The sequence below is a fragment of the Cricetulus griseus genome, chromosome 2, assembly GCF_003668045.3.
Source record: "Cricetulus griseus strain 17A/GY chromosome 2, alternate assembly CriGri-PICRH-1.0, whole genome shotgun sequence".
Classification (NCBI taxonomy): domain Eukaryota; kingdom Metazoa; phylum Chordata; class Mammalia; order Rodentia; family Cricetidae; genus Cricetulus; species Cricetulus griseus.
The window spans coordinates 403,807,912-403,831,241 of NC_048595.1; the positions used below are offsets into that span (position 1 = coordinate 403,807,912).

Here is a 23,330-nt window from a genome sequence, read left to right on the forward strand (position 1 = left end):
TGAGCTGTTCCCTCCCACCTGGGACCAGCCACCATATCTTCTCCCAAAGGCCCTGTGGAAGGTGTTAGCTGCACAAGAGCCTTGATCCTTGAGTGAATTATTCCTTTACATGTGATCACAAAACAAGCCCTCCTTTTCCCCAATCAGTACAGCCACAGAGTTGGCTTGATGCCAATGCTAGGAAGGCAAGGTCTCTTTCAGACAGTTATCCAAGGATGCTCCCAGGCCTCTATGTTCTGGCTCAGTGGTATATGTGGTAAGAAGTGCCAAAACAACAATGGACTAAAGCACAATTTGGGGAAATAGTCTACCTATATGTCTAAGCATCTCTTCAGAAAAAAATGGGGGCAGGACCAAGGAAGAACATTTACAAATGTCTCCTGTATGTTATGTGCTCATAAATGCCATTTGACTTAAAGCCCACTGTAGCCCTTCAAGACTGCTATTGCCATTTTATAGACAGGGAAATGAGGGTCAAGGAAGCTTGGCTGCAGCCTACCTGACACTTCACGAGTTGCCCTAGCATATCACCTGTAGCAAAGCATCATGGGATTCCAATCTAAAGTCTGGCAGAAACAGCCATCCATACTCCTTTAAAGTGTTGGTCTTATTTTGTAGTATGGATGTACCCAAGATGGAAGAATTTATTGCCTAGTCACAACTAAATTACCAAAGAAACTGATCAAAGGGAAGCACTGCATCCAGTGTTTCAATAATATATAACACCACATTGAATTATTCTATATAAACTATCAAACAGAATATCGTATATGTAGTGCAAAGTTGTATGATCTATTCGCATACATTAGAGTCAGATGTGAAGTTAATTTATGGGTTTTGTTTGTTTGTGATTCTGGGGATGGAGTCCAAATTCTGGACTCATGCCCTACATCTGAACTATACACCTAGCTCTTCATGGGATTAGAAGATAGGAATGATGTTCTTTCTATGGCAAATCCCTTACCCTCTCCTCCTTTCCTTTCCTCTCTTCCATCTTATTCTTTTTCAATTTAAATACTCATTTAAATTTTAAGGAAGTATGCATAAGTATTAATAAGTTTAAAGAATGGAACTTAAATTTGGAATCTGGCTTTTACTCGTTACATATGCCAAAGTTTATATAATTATTAAATATAATCATAAGAATGGACAAATTGTACTGTGTCTATACCATGGTGCACTCCTCAGCAGTAAGAAGGAACAAACTGTTTGTTGATGCATGCAAATATATGCACGAACCAAAAACAGTGACCTAAGAAGCCAATTTAAAAAGGAGCACAAGGACCCTGGAAATGGCCCAGTCATCTTAAGAGTGCTTGTTGCTACTGCAGATGATGCAAATTTGGTTCTTAACACCCAGATCCAGAAGCTTAGCACCTGTCACAGGTCCAGATCCAGATCCAAGGCCCTCTTCTCCCCTCCTTTGGCATTTGCACACACGTGGCATACACTCTCAAACACAGACACATATAAATAAGCATAAAATGCATCTTTAAAAAGATAAAATAAAAAAGGAGTGCATACTGTGTGCATACTCCATTTAAACTCTAGAAATCCCTCTAGTGAACAAAAGCAGACCAGTGGTAGCAGGGGAAAGGGGCTGGGTGGGGGAGGTAGGAAGGAGGCTCGGATAGGGTATGAGGTAGATTTAGATGTAGAGCTGTGTTTGTTATCCTTACTGGGGAATGGATTCTCATGCACATCCTTACATTAAGATCTGCCAAACTGGACAGTTTCTGCAGATACTCATTTTATGTCAATACCTCCAAGTTTTGTGTTAGTGATTGCTGTTTAGTGACTACCCCTTACCAAGATACAAAAATCAAAGCAGGGCATGTAAAATGTATAATTACAAGTGCAGGAAACATAAGCCTACAATTTGGGGATTACACGAACCATGATCAAGCCAGGTTCCAACAGCGGTGCACTTTCAGAAGCCCCAGGCATTTTCCTCCAGAGAAGGAAACGAATGTGCAAGTCTGCATTCGTGACCATAGGTATATGACGTGGGAAAGACAGATGTTAGGAACAGAGAAACGAATCAGAGGTTATCTGGGTGTGGAGCCTGAACAAAGTGATCCACAACCAGTATGAAGAATTTCAGGATGATTAAATACTGTAATTTTATTGTGATGGTGGTTCCATAAACATGTGCTTTTAATAAAGATCTTACAATATCATAAACCAGTGTTAGAGAGGAAGAAAGACACAATTTGGGGAAATGATCTTCCCATGTAATGCTTTGGGCACAGTCTCTGGATTTGGAGAAACAGGTTTATCTCAATACTTCGACCTCTAGCTCTATGACTTTTGGCAGTTTTGTGACCTTTCCAAGCCTAGATCCCTTCATTCATAAAATGGAGGAAATGCGAGTACCTGCCAGGATTTTTGAAGACTGGGGTGATAAAAGCAGTTAGCACTCTGTTGAACTAAGCATATAAGTGTCCCTGTCATTTTAAGATGTATGCATGCATATGGAGGAGTTTGTATGTCTATGCTTGTAAATTTTACTTAGTATGGCACAATTTATGCATGGTACAAAGTTGTGGTAAACTCAGAAGCAGTAAGGAATCAAGCTATAACAATGCAGCTCTTGCCGGGCAGTGGTGGCGCATGCCTTTAATCCCAACAATCTGGAGGCAGAGGCAGAAGGATCCCTGTGAGTTTGAGGCCAGCCTGGTCTACAAAATGAGTTCTAGGACAGGTTCCAAAGCAATACAGAGAAACCCTGTCTTGAAAAACCAAAAAAAAAAAAAAATGCAACTCATATCATTATGGTTAAGAGTTTCACAAACACGGTGTATATTTATGTCACCCATCCGGGCTGGCATATTCTAAGTGGAGCACAGGTAATGCCTTTAAGTCTAGGACTCTGCAGACAAGCCAAAAGGGAGGAACCCACTGTATCTAGCTTTCCAGTTGGTCAAATATTGAAAAGCTTTAAAACAGTCCCTCATTCTTGCATTCCACTGTGCCCTCTTGCACAAAGGGCAAACTCGTCCCTCACAGTTGCTCTACCTGCCCTCAGTTACTCCTACACGCACAGCAAGTGCACCTCCAACTTTCCTTAGTCCAAGCTCCCTAAGTCTCCTATGGCCTTACCTGTCCTGTGCCTTCACACATGGTCTGGTTCACCTGTAACGCCTGCTCTCACCTTTTTTATGGCTACCCTCCCTGTGTATGGAAAGCCTGTGCCAGCAGACATCACCAGTGCCCAATGCCACTGATGCCATTTGCCCCACACATTTGCAATCAATAATCCTCAATACTGTTCTGGGTATTGAAAAGATTGACATCAAACAAACATGACTTCCTTTGTTTTGCTCTGCATGGATTTGACCTCTGGCTTCCTTTTCAGATTGTTATGGGTCTTTTACTTCTGGGGGTACAACAGGATCACAAAGTTTAGGACAATTTAAAATGATGAACAATTTAAAATGATGAAAAGGAGACAAAGCACTGCATTGGAAGGGACAAAAAAAGCACTTCATCTAAATAAATGCTCAGAAAAACTCACACAAGATTAGCGAACCTTTGTGTGAGCCTTTTGTTGTGAGCCCCTTTTCATGGCTGAACCACCTCTCCAGCCCAAACTTGGCAAACTTGAACAAGGTTGAATTTGTTTAAGAGACTCCAGTAAACCTTTGGGCTTCTGGAAAGGTCTCCTAAGGCAGCTGTGTACCACTAAGGCCGTGTTGCTGTGTGATTACCATGTGGAAGAGGAACATAATAGCTAAAGATAAACTACCAATAAAATTTTAAAATAAAATAAAGATAAAATACCAATGCGAAAGGACTTGGGGAACAGTATAAGCACAGATAACCGCAGGCAGCAAGCAGTATGCTGGACTCTGTGGGTGGCTCTGCCTTTTTATAAGATACTATTTTCTCATAGAGGACCTTCCTTAAGAGCGGAAGAGAAGGCTAGGGTCACAAGTGTTTAACACAGAGAAAGTGATTTATGTAGTAAACACATCTTCAAATGCGTCATGTTTCATATTCTTGCCCCTTGCTGCCAGCCACCCCAACAAGAGTCTCCCGTGGAGTGAAAAGCTGTCAATACACATTATTTCTGAAGAAAGCTGTGGTCTAAGCCCAGGTGTGAGATACAGGAAGCTGTTGTTATAATTAGGTCTGGGACCACTATTGTTTTACGACTGAATTGCTAGCAACAAGGTAATAACTATTAATGAAAGCAATGAAAAACTCAAGCCTCATGTGTTGTATTTAATGCTAAAAGTTAATAAGATTTTAAAGTTAACTAAGTAAAAAACAGTATAACTTGGTGTCATAGTAAAGTCGTGGTAATAATACCATATAGTACCAGAATTCTTCCCCTAAATATGAGTTTTGCTGATAATTTGTTACATACACATCAGTTATACCTAAGGTTCTCTCCGCACCTAAAATGCTATCTTTGTAAGTTTTCTGAACACAGTGTAGTAAGCAGACAGTGTGGATATTCTGTGTGATATAAAATGGTGAGAGCACAAGAAAAGATATCAAGACAGAAGAATTCCGGTGTAGTTTCTCTTGCCATTCTCACCTCCTCCATAAGGCTTAACAGGAAGTCACAACTCTGAGCTACACTGTTTGTGTTTGCCACTCCCTGAGCATAGTCAGCCTCTGTCAGAACATCATCCTAACACCACATTGCACGTGACATCATTTTTGCCTGCACATTACCAGAAACACCTACCACAGAGCTAATGTTGTATGGATCCCAACTGTCCTTGGCTACAGAAATTGGGGGATTCCTTTAGAGTGGGGAGACAGCAAGTACGAGAGTGACAGAAGATGAGGTGTGCCTCTAATTCAGTGTGGCAGCCACAAGGCACTGGCTTGGGGCAATAACGTTTTCCCCACTATCATGACCCAGATTCATGATCTTCACAGGTTGTCACTCTTGTTATTTGTGATTTTAGAATTGATATGCCGCTGTTCCATTGCTTGTGCTATTAAAAAAAACAAACATTTTTTCACATTTTGATTCTGCTTTATAGATAGATATAAATCTATCTATCTTATTGTATAGACAGAAAAAAATGTTTTCCACCAACACATTGGAACACTCATCACATGCTAGATACTGTAGCAAGTACTGGGATCCCACAGCCGATATAATTTGACCTCCAGGTTGATCCATTAGAAATCTGTTCACCTAGAGCCCACTGATAACGTGATTCTGATAGTCACCCTCAAGCTAATAGAAAGTCGACCTTTGAGCAGGATGATGTTCTGCCAGGCTAGTGGCACACATGATGCAGAAGCTCGGAGTTGGGAGATTACCGTGTTCCTGAGGTTAGGGATGGGTGCAGTGGGGAGAGATTTGATCCGGTCTCTGGTGCAGGGACAATTATGGAGTTAATCTATGTGTGTCTTTTAGGGTTTATTTTTCATGGCTTTAGGCAAAGTGGCACAAAGTATTTGGGTTGTGTTTTGAGGGTCTTGCTATGTGATACAGGCTGACCTTGAACTCAGGACCCCCCTGACTCAAGACTCTTGAGTCCTGAGATTATTGGTCTATGCCATTATGATTGGCTAGAATGATTTTTTGTTGTTTTGAAATATGGTGTAGGTAAATGATAGGAGGGTATTTCTTATAGCCTAGGCTGTTCTGAAATTTGCAGTGTGGCTGAGATGACCCTGACCTTCTGACCTGAACTTACAGGCTAAAGATCAAACCCAGAACAACTGAATCACATCTCCAGCCATTCATCCAAATGATGAATATTTTAAAGGTCACTTTGAGTTCCAAACTAAGAACAGGGGGCATTTTGTTTTCTTTTTAAAAATAGATTGTTTCTGTGTGGCTATTTTGCCTGTATGTATCTGTGTACCACGTGCATGCAATTCTCAAGGAGACCAGAAGAGGGTGCTGGGTGCTCATAACTGGAGTTAGAGATGATTGTGAGCTGCCATGTGAGTGCTGAAAATCAAACCTAGGTCCCTGGAAGAGCAGCCAGTGTTCTTAACTGCAGAGCCATCTCTCCAGCCTTGCCAATTTTCTTTTTACTTATATGTTTTCACCCTTATACTTACAGGATGTTTTTAAATAATAGAAAAGAAGAATGGAAAGGAATTTTTAAGTACTCACATAATATCCCCACCATCTCTTTAGTTGAGGAAGGCAAGTCTAAAACAGTTGAGTACACCAGGACACCCTTTAGCATAAGCCCCTGTAATAATGCACTTGGCAGCCTAATTCTGTCACCTTACCTACTATGCAAACACAATCCTCCTCAAACAATGAGACTACAACCTCAGAATCTCCTTCACACCCTACCTATATGGGCTTACATGCACTCCTTTCTCTGGTCAATGGCAGACAATCTCTATTCAAGCGTATTCCCAACACACCAGAGTGTGAAGACTAAAAGGGCTTGATGCAGCTCTGATCCTAGGAATACAGATTCTCTGGTCTTGAGGCCATCTTAGGAGATTTCAGGCCGTTTCTGTGTGTCTCATTTGGCTGTTAATCATCTGTGCACAACTGGAAAGAATGCCACTCCCACCGCTGGCTCCCTGTTTGCAATGCAAATCTCCAAGTGATGTTGATATCTTGGGTCAGGCTCTTATAAGACCTCAGTACTCAGAAACTGACTTCCAACCATTTACAGAGAATAAAGAAGTCCTTGGCAAACTATATGGTTTATTTTATATGTTATATAAAGATTATATTCAGTACATATCAATGGGGGATTCGACTTGTATTCTGATGATATTGTCTTGTTTTTGCTACATTGGGAATTGAACCCAGAGCTTTACATTTGTTGAATAAACACTCCACCCATAAGCCATATCTATAGCTTGGTATTCTGATTTTAAATGCTATTTCTTTGTTGAATAATCCTATATGCCTACATAAAAGTTCAGACAAGGCTGTATCAGTTAGATGGTACTGGTGGGCATTCATTTGGAATCATGGGGGAAAGTTGAGAATACCAATGAGTTGTCAGAAAAACTACAGTCCCTGTGAAAAATCAATTCTCGAGCCAGGCGTTGGTGGTGCACGCCTTTAATCCCAGCACTCGGGAGGCAGAGGCAGGCAGATCTCTCTGAGTTCGAAACTAGCCTGGTCTACAAGAGCTAGTCCCAGGACAGGCTACAAAGCCACAGATAAACCCTGTCTCGAAAAAAAAAAAAAAAGAAAAAAAAAAAGAAAAAAAAGAAAAAAGAAAAATCAATTCTCATCAATTTTGAGAAAGGTCATGACTTTGTTATAGTATTTTTCATAGGTTATATGAAGACCACCTATATTTTGGCACATGAGAGGACCTGAGCTCTAACCCCAGAACTGAAGGAAAACATAATAAAATATGTTAGCCAGGTATAGCGGCTCACACCTGTAACCCCAGCACTCAGGAGGCTGAGTCTGGAAGATTGTTGAGAATTCAAGGCCAGGCTGGTTTACATAGTGCCAGGGAGAACAGGAACAAATATATTAAATATATTGTGTGTGATTAAACTGGGAAAGAATAATTTTTAGGTGAAACAATGGAAAATAGCTATGTGCCCCTTTGTTCACTGCATCCATCAAGGCTAGAAAGAGCTGGATGGGTTGGTGGTCTGGTGGTCTGTATAGACCTACGATCCATGAGCATCCTGTCTATGGGATCCTTCCATTTGTAATTCCAGCCTGGGCTGGTGCCTCCCTCGGCTTCTCTTCCAGCTGAATTATAACACAACACTCCCCGAAATAAAGCCAATGAGTGTTATTTCAGGATCTCCCACCACCACACAAAATACCCAGCTGATCTACAAAATCTCTGTATCACCACACATTTCTGATAAATTAGAAGGCAGACATGTATAGTACATATTTCTAATAAATTAGAAGGCGTAGGTGTATAGACGTGGAAAGTTTGTTTCGACCACTTTGCATTAGATTAGGAAAGGTGGCGTGTTTGAAGAGGTTATCTCCATGGCAAAAGCAGGTGGAACCCTGCTTACTCATTGGTTCTCTCTCTTTACTAGATCTTATGCATCACAGAAGCTAACAGGGCATCTCTACTTGGTGCCTGCTGTATTCTCAACACCCGCAGAGACACCTCAATGCACACTTGTTGGATGAGTTAATGACTAGAAGCAAATTTACTCAGACTTGTCAGAAATGACAAGAGACATGAGTTACAGCAATTCAAGTGTCCCCTCCTGGAGAGAGAAGGAATACTGATGTGTGTGTGTCTCTGTGTGTGTGTGTGTGTGTGTGTGTGTGTGTGTGTGTGTGTGTGTGTGCGCGCGCGCGCGCGCGCGCGTGAAATTCACATGGCTACTTTTCATTTCTTATGGACAGTGAGGTTCCGCTTTGGCTGCTTGTGTTATAAATACCTATGGAACTTAAAAGATTCCCACTTGAAACAGAAGCTCTAGAAATGGGGCTGACCATGGCTGATTTTTTTCAATATGCCTTCGGAAATTTTTAAAATCAGACAATACTGAGAATAACAATCAAAAAAATGTCTCACTGTGAGAGGCTCCTCAGTGGCCCAGTTCACATGCAGCTACGTGTGGCTTTTAATTTTTGTCTTTTGCAAAGTAAAACTTATATTGGCAGAGAACTTCCTGATTAACAATTTTGTAAAGGTTTGTTTTATTTTTAATTAACCATACGTGTTTCTGGGTATGTACAACTGTGAGTGTAGGTGCCCAGAGCATCTGGAAGAGGGTGTTGGATCCCTGACGCTGTAGTTATGAGTGGTTGTGAGCTGCCCTATGTGAGTGTTGGGAACCAGACTCAAGTCCTCTGCATGAGCAGAATGTGCTCTTAACAGCTAAGCCCTCTCTCCAGCTTCTACTTCTAAATCTTTAAGTCTGTTGTGACTTCAGATTCCATCATCTAAAGAGTGCCATTGCCTCTAACTAGGGGCTATCATGTGTATAATTTATTGCATGGTTACATTCTAGCCTAGAATGTAGGCTAGCCTCTTGCTCTGAAATAATACTTCAACTGCCTTCCTTAGATTATTATTGTTATCTATTATCTATTACTATTATCAGTTGAGTGTTAGCTGTCCAAAGTGGTAGCTGAAAATCAAGTCAGGATGGGTTGTTTGGACACTAAGGGCTGCAAGAAAGCAGAAAAGGGAGGAAGCAAGGCAGATTTTAATGGCACACAGAGAAGGCCACCTGGAACACGGAGGATAGTGGAGTGGGGAAAACTATGTCCCAGGAAGGGACATGGCACAGATGAGCTGGAGTCCATTTTAGGAACACAAATTATGCATATTGTGTACTTTCCATTGCTTGTTTTATTTGTGGTCTTCCTGCCCAGGACACACAGCTCTGTCCCTGGATCACTGTCCCTTGCCTTCCCTCATTTCTAAACCCACCTCTACCTACACAAGCAGAATTACACGGAGAGGCACAAATCTGCATTCTAACACAATCCCCAAGTGATTGTTATCACGAAGAACTAACTGAAGGAGACTAATCGACCTACACAGTTCAAGAGGAAGACAGATGGGACAGAATGCCCCCACAAAGAACCAACTGCAACAAACTATTGCCTCTGTCGAAATAAATCAGATATGCCATTTTTCATTTATCAAACTGGCAAAGATTAAAACACTCTATCCCACTCTACACAGGCAACGAAATAAGCTTTTACACACTGTGGTGGGAATGTGAACTGGCATATTACCAGAGGACATTCTGGCAATTTTTATTGTAAGCCTTAACATTTTTCACTCCTTTGACACAGCAATTCCATTTCTAGGAATGTATCCAAAGGCTGTGGTTTTAGCCTTGGCAGTTCACTGTGAAACATTTATGAATCAGATTTCTGGGTCTTCTCCCTGGGTGTCAGAGAGCAAGGTGATTTTCATCTTCATATTATGTAATTTGGGCCTATTCCTGTTGCCATTAAACTAATAGAAATATTGATAGTTAGTGAGAACTTTCTCCCCTACAGTCTCTTCATAGTCACACCAGACAGTGTCCAATGTTGTCACTGTGGAGACCCACATCATAGCAGTCTTCCATCTCAGGTCAGAGCCATGTGCCCAATGACAATGTTTCAGTCCACAGTGATGATTCCATAAGATTATTATGGAGGTGTAAAATGCCATGATATAGCCACACCGTAGCTGCCATAGCATGATGATGCAATGCCTTAATCATGTGTTTGTGATGACACCAGTGTAAGCAAACTTGCTGCCTTGCCAGCTATATGAAATTATAGCTTGTCAAATAATTTGTGGTACCCTCTGTTTGGATGCGGATAAGATGTGGAGTTTCTGTTAACTGGGTGTGTACTTAATGTGTCAGCATTTTCAAGATATAGCTGTGGACTTACAGTCTTACTCTCTTCCTGTCTGCAGAGGCATTCAAGTCTCTTAGAAATAGCTGAGCCAAACCCCAAAAAAGGAAAAAAAAAATAGTTGAGCCACAAGGGGGAGGAGCTTAGATTTCCTTATCGCCATGAGAGGATGAGTCACCCATTTATCTATCAGAATAACGAATATTAGGTGTTGTATTGTACAATAAACAAAATTTTGCTGCTTGATAGTAGTTAATGTTCTCCTCATTGATAGATATGTCAGCTTAGATCATAACAGTGGGTATTAAAAACTACAACGTTGGGGCACGGAGAAGTGGCACAGAAGTTAAGAGTGTGTACTATACTGCTCTTGCAGCAGACCCAAGTTCACCAAGTTCAGTTACCAACCCTCCCCACCCCCCGCCGTGTTAGACAGCTAACAGCAGCCTGAAGTTACAGCTTCAGGGGTTTTGACACCCCTGGCCTCCACAAACACCTGAACTCATGTGCTCATACCCATACACAGACACACAACACACAGAAATATAAAAATAAACATTTTAAATAGTTATATCACAAGTGATTGTGATGCCTACAGTGAAAGCCCATTGTCCTAACAAAACAATCACAAACATGAAAAAACGTTTTATAACAGGTATTGTGATAGCTTGAATGAAAATGGCTCCCATAGACTCATAGGTAGTGGCATTATTTGAAAAGATTAGGACATGTGGCCTTGTTAGAGTAGGTATGGCCTTTCTAGTGGAAAAGTATCACTGGGGGGAGGAGGAGGGCGGACTTTGAAGTTTCAGAAGCTCAAGGAGGTCCAGTGGCTCACTTTCTCTGTTCCTGCTGCCTGCTGATCCAGATGGAGAGCTCTTAGCTACCTCTCCAGCACCATGTCTGCCTGCATTGCCACCATGTTTCCCATCTTGACAATAATGGACTGAACCTCTGAACTGTAAGCCAGCCCCAATTAAATGTTTTTCTTTATAAGAGTTGCTATGGTCATGGTGTCTCTTTGTATCAATACAACTTTAACTAGGACAGGTATGTAAACCACCTATAATAGTAGTGGAAAAAAAAAGTTCCAACTAAGAGGTAAATAAAACTGATACCAAATCAGGCACAGTGGCACATGCCTCTAATCCCAACACATGAGAGGTAGGCGGAAGAATACTGACACAAGTTTGATATCAGTCTGGGTTATAGAGTGAGACCATATCTCAAAAGAAGACAAGACAGAGGTGATAAAAAATAATGATATGAAAAGATGTTGGCTGTTTAAGAAGGTGATAAAACAATATAAATTGTTGACAAAGTTGTTATTGTCAAGAAATATGCTGTAGTGATCATAGCGACTGTTAAAGATAGGATTTCAGGTTTACACATATGTGGACTTTCTCGACTTTCTTAGCCATCACCTTAGTAATAAAAAGGTTATTAAAGGGGCTGGAGTGATCACTCATTGCTTACTTACTTCTCCTAGACAAGACCAGTTTCAAGACCAGGGGATCTGATGCCCTCTCTTCTGGCCTCTGTGGGCACCAGGCACACACACAATGCACAGATTTGCATGAAGGCAAACACCCATACACATAAAATAAAAATAGATACATCTTTAAAAATTAAAAGTTGGCTATTTAAAACTCAGCTGGTATATATTAAAGTGCATTATCAAAAAGATATAAAGGAACACAAAAATGATCCCCTATGCATGGCTCTAGATTCCCATGGCAGGATTTTCAATGGCATCTGAGAACTGGCTACTTCTTGATAGAGAAGACATGAAACTGACATCAATCACATGCCTGTCAAAAGGCGCTGTGTAAGATATTTATTTTACTAAGTATGTGTTTTTAATTCATCAACAATTCTTGGATTAAGATGTATGCTCTTCCAGATGTTTAGTAGAGCAGTAAAGGTAACCAAAGCCATACACACATGAACTCATGGGGACTGGGACTGTACACAAAAGCCCCTGCACAAGATCAAGCTAGCCAAAATCCCAGTATGCATCAGGTGGGGGCTCAAGAAGCCCCACCCCAAGCAGAGGAGACATTGGCAACTGAGGGCTGTAGGGAGGAAGAGTCTGTCTATTCAGGGATGTGGCTTCTAAGAGGCTTCCCGTGCCCATGAGATGACCCTCCACCTATGCACATATAAGCATCACTAAGTGGGCTCTGTGGACTGTAAGAAGAAGCTAGGACAGAAAAGTGGTGGTGAGGATACGGGAGGATTGAAGGGGAGGGTGTGGGGGTGGACTTCATCAAGACACATTACATTATTCTTAAATAATAAAAAGATTTTAAAAATAAAGGTTAAAGATACAGGAAAGTAATAGCCCACAATATACAGGACATATAATGTATGAAGAAAAAAATTCAAAGATAAGACATTCTTCCCTTCACTAATAAGTTCCTCTGTGTACTAAGTGGAGAAGAGGAAAATGGCTTAGATGGTAGCAGAAGTGACACCGAGAGGCATTTCTGGTGGTCACACTGAGCTGCAGGCAGGATCTAGGTACTGTACTATCTGTACACCATACACTAACAAAACAGTTTTTGAAGTGATGCACTTGGTTCTAAGCATGGCACTAACATTTTTTTCAGCTGACTACACACCTGTTTTGTGAAAGCGTGTGGAGAAGGGAAAGAGGTAGAAGCCTCATGCACTTTCTAAGTGACTCTGTATCTCTTGTTCTCTTTATTGTCCTGACATATGAGGAACTTCAAGACCTATGTTCTTTTATTGCAAAGAGCCAGTGCGCTTGACTTAGCTCCCAGAGAATGGAAATGGGTTTAGAAAGCTCACTAGTGCCTCTCCTGTGGAAGTTAACTCTAGGGTGTTTGTGTGTGGCTGCCTTCCATGTCAGTCCTTTCTTGTCTCCGGTTACTGTCTTTCTCTTAGCTTTCTTTCCTAGCTCCTCTTGTTTCTTGTAACCTTCTGCCTGGGTTAGAAGTCTAACTTTCCCTCTCCAACCATTTGTTCCCAACACTACTTTTTAAAACCAGTTCCCTCATCCTCAGAAACTGACGACTTCAGGAAGTCAGGCGATTATTGATCTGGACTGCATTTGCAATGATGTGACATTTGACCTGCTAGTCAAAGGATAGTCAGGGAACAGGGCAATGTTCGTGTTATACAGACAATGTAGTTCCAAATTCTTCATGTTTGTTTCCAACAGCACAGAACATATCAAACTCATCTTGTTATCTCACCTCTCTTCCCCAAACTATTTATTGATTGATTGATTGAGATTGATTGTTTGATTTTATGTATACAAGTGATCTATTTGCATCTACACATGAACACCAGAAGAGGGCATCCCATCTCACTACAAATGGTTGTGAGCCACCATGTGATTGCCAGGAATTGAACTCAGGACCTCTGGAAGGGCAGCCAGTGCTCTTAACCTCTGAACCATCTCTCTTCGGCCCCCAAACTAATTTTTAAGATGCATTACTATCTGAGCAATCACCCAAATTAAGTTACTAAATCATCTCATTTTTAATTCTCTCATACTTTGTATCTCTTCACTCATTATATGTCAATTCTTTTACCAAATTATCTCACAATTCCAGCATAAAACCTTCATCCCATTGTCCCTGCCTAGATCAGCATCCTTTTTCTTTCTTGATGACTTGTAATAATGACCAAATAGGTCTTCCCATCAACACCTGTGCTAAAGTCAACATCAATGCTAAAGTCACACTGTTGCCATGGAAATCTCTCCCTACATCTCCAGGAAGGTTTTTTATTGTTCAGACAAGGAACATGAGAACCTAAAGCAGGCAGCAAGGCTGTGCTTGGCTACAGAAAGCCAATGGGACATAGGCTTTTCCAACGTAAGTCCTGATAGACAGGGGACAAGTTACAAAGTGTGGCTGGGTTGTCTCAGTGTCCCAAAGCATGCTTATTTCCCTCCCATGTCTATTTACTAAGGCAGATATCCTGGTTAAATGACAAGAAACAGGCAGCTTCTTGGCATTGAGAGCTTAGACACAGGTCTTACTCTTTGATACTTGGCTGTTGTTGGTGGCTTTTCTTGCTGATACAGCAAAGTATCTGAGGAAAGCGACTTCCAGGAGGAGGGGTTTGTTTTTGGCTCACAGTTTGAGTGTGTACAGCCTGTCATAGTGGGGAAATCATAGCAGCCAGAACAAGAAGCCAAAGCACCACGAGAGCACCATGAAAGTACCACGAGAGCAACATGCACCATAAAGAAACAGAGAGGAACCAATGCTAGGACTCAACCTGACGAACCCTCTTTGTCCAGTCTGGGATCCCAAACCAAGACATGGACATCCACATTTTGGGAGAGTTCTCCCAATTAAATGTTAAATCTGTAAGCTCCATGACCAACATGCCCAGAAGTTTGTATCTTAGATGAGCAGTGTTAACCATTATAGCTACCTATACCGACTTATACTTCACTGTATACCATGCTTGGGAGGCCACAGAGCAGCTGGTGACAATAGGATGCTCTTGACAAAGTAGTCCATCAAATGATTATAGTAATAGATGAGTAAAGTTCATTCAAGACTCTCAGAGGCTGTAGAGATGACAGGGTGGTTAGGAGTGCTTGTTGTTCAATCATCAGGGATCCAAGTTCAAATCCTCAGCACCAACATAAATATGGGCATGGTGTGTGTGCCTGTAACTACAACATTATGGGCAGGGTAGAGACAGGAGTCCCAATGAGCTTGCTGGATAGCCAGCATAGATGAAAAGGTAAGCATCAGGGTCAGTGAGAGGATCCACATCAGAGGAATAAGGCAGAGACAATAGAACAGGACACCTACCATCTTCCTCTGGCGCCTTTATGGGTGCAAGGACACACACACATCACCACATACACACACTGCCAAATACAAGCAAAGAAATGTGCATGTTCTATATTACACACAAAGTGCCTATTACATGGAGAATCCCTAAACACTTGCATCAATTTTGTTAACATTCAGAATCCAGGGAAAGGATAGGTTGTTAGGTACTCAAGTATTAACTCACTAAGATTTGATTTTTTGATTAATTATTTTTTATTTCATGTATGTGTGTTTTGCCTGCCTGTATGTGCACTGTGTGTACACCTAGTGCCCTCATAGTTCAGAAGGTAGCATTGGATCCCCAGAATTAGAGTTATGGATATTGTTAGCCATCATGTAAGTGCTGAGAACTGAACTTGGGTCCTCTGCTAGAACAGCAAGTGTTCTTAACCCCTGGGCCACCCCTACAGCCCCAGATTCAATTTCTCAAAGAGCTATTGAAGTGGTCCTAGAGAGGATAAGGGCCTGAAGGAATGTGCACAAAGCAATTCATGAATGAAAGTTGAGCTGTTTAGACGCATCAGTTCCTGGTGTTGAATTCCAGTTTGGTGTGATGCGTTTAAAACAAGAAATTAAACTGTACACCATCCACCTGTCCCCTGTTTCAAATCAGGCCTCAAAGTCCTGACAACGAATTAACAACACACAAGTCTCCATGCCTTTGAAAATATGAGTGCTGTGAGGTGGGTACCAGACAGTTGTCTAGATGACAGATCTCAAGGAACAGTTTGTCAGGAGGTTGAGGAAGTAACTCAACTCTGTGAACTGATTGACAAATTGGCAGAATTGTTTAGTGGCAGAATGAAAAGGGAATATAGAACCTTCTACTTGGAGGTTTTCACGAAGTATAAACCTTCTACTCTTAGAATTACATGCAGTGGCTGCACTTTCTTTTCAAGACTTAGACTGTGGCTATCTCTTTACTTTCTCTCTCTCTCTTTCTCTCTCTCTCTCTCTCTCTCTCTCTCTCTCTCTCTCTCTCTCGTGTGTGTGTGTGTGTGTGTGTGTGTGTGTGTGTGTGTGTGTGTGTGTGTGTGTGTGTTGTACAGAGGGGAAGGAAGAGGAGTAAACAGAGAAAACAGTGGGTTAGAGGATAAGATCTGGCGAGTTCAGTTCCGTATACTAAGCAATATTTCTCTATTTGTTTTATTTTATCTTCCTGGCATTGCCAAGTGTGTCTCTTACTCAATTGGTCACATTAACAAAACTAAGAGCACATTTTTATTCAAACACACTCGGGTGCCCTCCAACACAGAGGACATGGTGAGGCAGAGGCTAGGCCAGGTATTGTAAAGGTTATGCTTTCTGGTGTCACCTCACCCACTGAGTTTCAGCCTCCCACCACGGCCTATGAAGAGCACTGTGCAGGTGGTGGGATTAGTAACCACAGAACTAACACCAAGACTACAAACAGAACTTTCTGATTGACAGGGGAAAAGGTTCTCTCATCAGAGCAGATGCTCGTGCCTGCTGCCCCCATCTCACTCAGACCTGAAGAGTACCCACAAAATTTCATCTAAATTTAAAAACCAAAACACAGGAAGTGGGAACTCTTTAAACTGCAAGATCATGACATCCCCTAATTGCATTCCTGGTACTTAAAATGTGGCCAGGTACACACCCAGTACTCATTAAATAGTTGATGACCAAATTAACTTCTGTGGAACATTTCAATCCTGTAAGAACTTAGGCAGAATTTTAAGTTGATGGACTTTGTATTTTGGTTTTGTAAAGAAACTGTTTTGGGCTGGAGAGATGGCTCAGAGGTTAAGAGCACTGACTGCTCTTCCAGAGGTCCTGAGTTCAATTCCCAGCAACCACATGGTGGCTCACAAACATCCATTATGAGATCTGGTGTGCAGATATACATGGAAGCAGAATGTTGTATTCATAATAAATAAATAAAATCTTTTAAAAAAGAAACTGCTTTAAGTTTTTGCTTCTTAAAGTTTTTATCTTAGCATCCAGTCTCTTTTCTTTGTAGGCTATCTGGATATATATATATATATAATATATATATATATATATATATATATATATATGGTGTGTGTGTGTGTGTGTGTGTGTAATCATATTGTTTTCTCTGGTGTCATGTATCTTATTTTATCTTGTGTTTATTGTGAATTTTTTGTTTTATCATACCTGGAAACTCTTACTAAGAATGTGTGGAAATCATGTTGCCAATTGACATTTACAGTAGCTTTACAGCTCTTCTTAAATACTGTCCCATAATTCTATAAATTTTTAGGTGTGTTTATGCTTTATTTTACAGTATTTGTGTGTAGTTGGGTCATTTTAAGGTTTATCTAGGCAGAAATAGTCAAGGATGGAATTATGGATTATTTACATACAATGAAAGAATTACAAATTGAAGTATACAAAAGTATCTGTTAAAATGTGAACTTAAATGTCTCTATTAAGAAAAAAACATATAAATGAAGTTAGAAAAAGTACACAGAGGTAAGCTGATAAATACCACCAATATGCAGCACAATTAAATACATACAAACTGTATAGTTCAGAAATCCTACTACTCATGTGTATTGTAGAGAATTTCTTGTACCAAGGGACACATGCAAGATGTTTAGGGCAATGATATTTGAAGTTGAAAAGGAACATGGTAAATAAATCAACTATAAAATGAACAAATTTTGATATAGCCATATATAGGAATAGAGTGTGGGAATAAAAGTGAAGAGAATATTGCAATCAAGGTTGGTGCTGATGAATCTTGGAAACTATGAAACGTTGTTGAAGTGTAAATGTAGTGTGATCCCATTTATGTGAAATTCAATAGGTCACAAACCTCCTGTGTATTCTTTAGGGATGCAAATATACAGCAACAAAGCCGAAGAGACTGGTAAATACTCACTTTATATCATCCTCTTGGTGGGGAGACAGCAGATTGGAGTTAAGGAGGAAATACAGGAGTTTTCAGAGAAATAAAGAATCTACAAAGCTCTAGCAATCTATCCATTAGAAATAAAAGACAGATGCCAAATTGCATGGTATTATTTGAATATCCAGACTGAACCAGCAAGCTTTGGCCATTCAGATTCATGCCTTTTCTAGCTGGTTCATAGACAATTGTAATTAGCTCAGGGAGCCAGTACACATGAGAGGCCAGTTTATTAGGCAGATTTGTGAGAAAGCATGCTATTCTCCTTGAACCTTCAATATAAGTAGTACTGTGCACAGCCAGATGTGCATCTGTGAGGCTATCTGACTATTGCATGCTGCATCTCTTTGAAGGGTCAGTGTTTATACTAGCTTAGTCATAAAGCAGCATAATGAGCTAGTATTTCCTCAGTATTCGTAGAGCAATGTCTACAGAAAACAACCTAAGGTTTTTATACCCCGCCACAGTGTCCTTTAAATTGCCAGACCTGGGCTGAAGAGAGTAGAGGCACTTAGAGTCAAACTTGACAACCTCAATTTAATTCCTGAAACCCATGTGGTAGAAGGAAAGAATCAACTCCTGAAATTTATTCTTTGATCTCCATACACATGACATGGCACACTTGATCCACAAACACAGAGATGGGGTGATGGGTGGACAGCAATTTCCTCACATTTACTATCTTTAAGTCAAGAGACAACTGTTTAAAAGCCAAAATATAGTTTGAGATAGTATGTATATTCCAACATTTTATGCTTTTCATGGTTTTGTTAACTTGAGTGGAATTTCTTTGAGAAAAAATCTTTCTGGAAGTGAGGAAACACTTATTTGATAAACAACTTTTAATATTCCATCAATTCAAATAAAATTTATTTTCAGATGCACATATAATACCACTCTACTTTTACTCCAAATCCTATATTTACTCCAATCCTATATTGGTGTTTATTATTTTGTGTGTCTAGGCACTATGTAGGCATTAAGAATATAAGAGTAAAGGAAACAAAGTCTTTCCCTTGCTGGAGATTATATTCTTCAGACAAGAATAAATAGATGTAGAAATTACAGGCCAGGAGTTGTGGCACATGCCTTTAATGCCAGAACTGGGTAGAGGAAGGGAGAGGTAGGTGGATCTCTGAGTTGGTGGCCAGACTGGTCTACAGAGCAAGTTCCAAGGACAGCCAGGTCTACAGAGAAAGCTTGTCTCAAAACACCAAAAACAAAAATTATTGCACATTGACAAAAAGATGAAGGAAAGGAAGGGTCATGGAGATTTTGTGGTGTGTGTGTGGGGGGGTGCTGAGGGGGTAGTAACTGTTCCACCTTTTATCTGTGCATGCACACAATGTATGGAGACAGGAGTGAAAGTTGTACAGGTAGTAGTTGCAATTTATTCTACTGAGCTATCTGAAAATACACATGTAAAAATAAGTGTTGCATTGATGTTCATCAAAATATTAGCATGCTTATTTCCAAGAATTAGGTTTTGGATTGTTTCTAGCTTTCTCTGCATTTTTTAATGTTGTTTCAATTTTTATTATGAGTGTTCATCATTCTATCTGAGGGAGAAAGAAAGGAAGTTGAATAAAAATAACCAAAAAGTCCAAAAATAACAACATTAGAAAACGTGGTTTTGGGTAATGACTCAAATGAAATGAATACTTAGACCCTTGCAAAAACCTACATGTAATTCCTGACAGTAGCTTTATTTAGAATGAATAAAATAAGTATACTGAAGTATTATTTAGTGATTGATCTATCACACCATGAAATAGAGGCTTTTAGTGTTTGCTACTAGGTAGAAGAAGCCAGTCTTTTAAAAAGCTACAAACTATATGTTTCTAACTGTAAGACATTAGAGAAAAGGCAAACTTCAGGGAGGAAATGGCCAGTAATTTCAGGCATTCAGTGTGAAGACAGAAGGGAAAATGACTGAAACACAGGAGATTTCTGAACTATGAAACTCTTCTGTGAAATGTTGTAATGGTATATGAATGACATGTGTGTTAAAATCCACAGACATACTTAATTCACCTTAATTAACTCTGGGGATTTAAGCTAATAATAATGCATCAACATTATGTAATCAATTATAACATGCATGATGCTTACACTTACAAATGAGAATATTAACTCATTGTTATATAAGAGACGAAGGCACGGAAGGGTCAGAGGACAGCCATGAACAACTGCTCTTTTAAATTTGTTTTCATGATATTAAACTTGGTGATAATTAGGAAATAAGCCAGATGAGTAACACACACACACACACACACACACACACACACACACCTTCTTCTCACTTCCATAGAATCTTAGGCTAAATTTTTTTGAAAATAAAAAATTTAAGTGATGAAGAAATCATTTTACCTTTAAATCTTTTGAAAGTAATTTAAGGGTACATATACAAGTTTTATCCCAAATTGAAGACTTGCACATTCCTTTTTTTGAAAAGTAGAAATGCATTCTTACCTGAAGAACTTTTCTAATTCTCTTTAGATTGTGGATCAATAGCAGGTTTTTCTCTTTGGAAACACGACCTAACTGTTCATCCAATTGTATTAATAAGTTTTGAAGAAGAATTGTTGCCATAGTTTCATTGTTAGATGCCACCTCCCTAAAATTAAATAAAAATGTCAAGGTGTTAATACTCAATAAGAAACAGTTAACAAAATATTTACTTATTTACCATATACATTTTTAAATATCAGATTTATTCCACAGTGACAAGCATTTAAGTGTTTTAAAAGTTAAATAGAATACATAAAATACTTCAATTTCACTAATCATCAGAGTTTTATAAATCAAAACTACAGTACAATGCCACTTAATCCTCAGTGGAATGGCTATTATTTTTTTTAAATAATCAAAACAAAAATCAGAAAATAAGTCTTGGCAAGAATAGTAAGAAATTGAAGCCTTTATATATTGCTGATGAGAATGCAAAGTGCTACAAATAGTGTGAAAAGTTTAACGGTTACTTATAATATATACAATTGCCAGCTGACTCAACAGGTCTGTATTTGGGTCTATATGCAAACAGCCAGGATGAGACCAGGCATTGGCAATGGTCTAAAGGTAGAAAAACTGAATGTCCATCCGTGAATACATGGTTCTGACCTCAGGTAGTGAGTACATGTTTCTAACCATTGGTAGTGTGTCCACACAGTGAGTACATGGCTCCAACCATTGGTAGTGTGTCCACACAGTGAATACATGGCTCCAACCATTGCTAGTTTGTCCACACAGGGCAATACTATTCAAGCTTCATATCTGAATAAAATTCTGGTACATGCAATGATGAGAATGAATCTGAAAAATGTTACATTCAAGGAAATAAGTCAGCCACAGGAGAAAACTTATGTGGTTCCTTCATACAAAGTACCTCTTGTACTCAAATTTGTAAATGAGAGAGAGAGAGAGAGAGAGAGAGAGAGAGAGAGAGAGAGAGAGGAACTGAATTTTGAAGAGCAAGGTTACTGTTTAATGAGCCAGAATTTCAGACAGAGAGGGCTACATGCTGCAGATGGGATGATAACGGCAGAACCATGAGAACACGGTTACTACTACTAAACTGTACAGTTCAGAGTGGTTAAAATCCTTTGTTCTGTGGTTTATATTTTGACACAATAGAAAAGATGACTGAAGCAAAAAGCAAAATTTAGTTATATATGGGAAACGGGGCTTTGCAAAAAGTTTATTAGCTGGACAGTTTCATATTCATATAGAAAAAGCTGTTTTGATTTATTTGCCATGTATAAAGTTTGGTATAGCAATGCTGAGCATGCTGTTTGCCTTCACCTTGCTTTAATTCTAATAAGTTAGAGGCAGCCAGGGACACGGAAGGAGCTTGTTGAAAATGGAGTTGGGGAGAGAAGTCAGAACATGGTCTGTTTGAGGGAGGTGAATGTTTCCCACTGAAGGTGGAAAGGGGCTCCTAAAAAGAGTATTTACTAGCATTGGGTCTATGATAACAGAACTGAAATTAATGGGTTTGTATCTGTGGGACTGTTTATGCCTAAAGCATTAGTATGGTGGTCTGAATAAGAATGGCTCCCATAGGCTCATATGTTCAATGCTTAGTTACTATGGAGAAGCATTATTTGAAAGGACTAGGAGGTATGGTCTTGTTGGAGAAGATGTGGCCTTGTTGGAGGAAATATGTCACTGGGGATGAGCTTTGAGGTTTCAAAAGCCCAAGCCAGGCCCATACAGTCTCTCTCTCCTCTCTCTTCTCTCTCTCTCTCTCTCTCTCTCTCTCTCTCTCTCTCTCTCTCTCTCTCTCACACACACACACACACACACACACACACACATTCTCTCTCCCCCTCTCTCCTCTCTCTCTCTTCCCCCACCCCTGCAGACCAAGATGTAACTCCCAGGTACTACTCCAGTGCCACCATACTCCCTGCCATGATAATAATGGACTAAGTCTTTCTTTTATAAGAGTTGTCTTGGTCATGGTGTCTCTTCACAGCAATAGAGTAGTAATTAAAGCAATTGGGATGGTAGGATACTTAAAGACAACGCAGTAAATCCATTAAGTTTTCATCTATAGTGGATGAAACAAAATTCACCTTTGAGAAGGATTTCCAAAACCTCGAGGGTACATATTATATATGTAACACAAACAAATGCAGACCATAGAATACATATATGTGGCTAGGAAACAGAGCATCTATCCATCTTAGCCTACCAGTCTTGATGCTCAATCCACTGGGCCAGCAGGTGCCGGATTTCCATAGGAAAGTTGTCATCATAGAATTGATCTACTTGCTCCAAAAACTTAATTTCTAATTGTTGGACTTGATTCCACTGAGACATGCTGTAAAAGAAGGGTAAAGTTGGAGTTTTAAAATATTGTTCATTGGGAACAATAAGATGGGTTTCTGCTGCCTCAGACCTGAATAAGCGGTTAGCTATTAGTTAATTGGAGGGGGAAAATTCAACTTTTCTAATTTCTCAAAGAAAGGAAGAAGAAAATACAGTTTAAAGCCCAATGTTCGGCAATTCCTCTTAGTGTTTTCTTAAAAGGTATCCCTAGTACAGGACAGTCTTCTTCATCTGCCCCCAAAACCACATCCTTCCTTGCTCTACCATGACCTCCTATGCCTTCTCTCCAGGAAGTCCCACCCCTCCTCCCAAAACACCCATGCCCTACCCCAACTGTCCACACAGGCTCCATCGAAAAGAGTCTTTAATGTCAGCAAACTGCTTCCCTAGCTGTCCCTCCCTCAGCAAGAGGAAAGTACACAAATTCTCTACATTGACTGTACTTCCCAAGTCTTATTCAACCTTTCTTCCCCAAAGCTTCTTTGACATGGAAATATTCAAGCCTGGT

The 23,330-nt window shown here is 40.1% G+C and overlaps 1 protein-coding gene across 1 annotated transcript in view; it reads right to left on the reverse strand.

Annotated features, from left to right (window-relative positions):
* Window positions 1-22,813, reverse strand: part of LOC100769249 (signal transducer and activator of transcription 4) — an 88,264-nt gene extending 65,451 nt beyond the window's left edge. The window contains exons 1-2 of the mRNA XM_035439224.1: window positions 22,686-22,813; window positions 20,462-20,606 (exon numbers count right to left, since the gene is read on the reverse strand). Coding sequence (XP_035295115.1) covers window positions 20,462-20,606; window positions 22,686-22,813 — 273 coding nt within the window. The remainder of the gene's footprint in view (window positions 1-20,461; window positions 20,607-22,685) is intronic.
* Window positions 22,814-23,330: the final 517 nt, after the last annotated feature.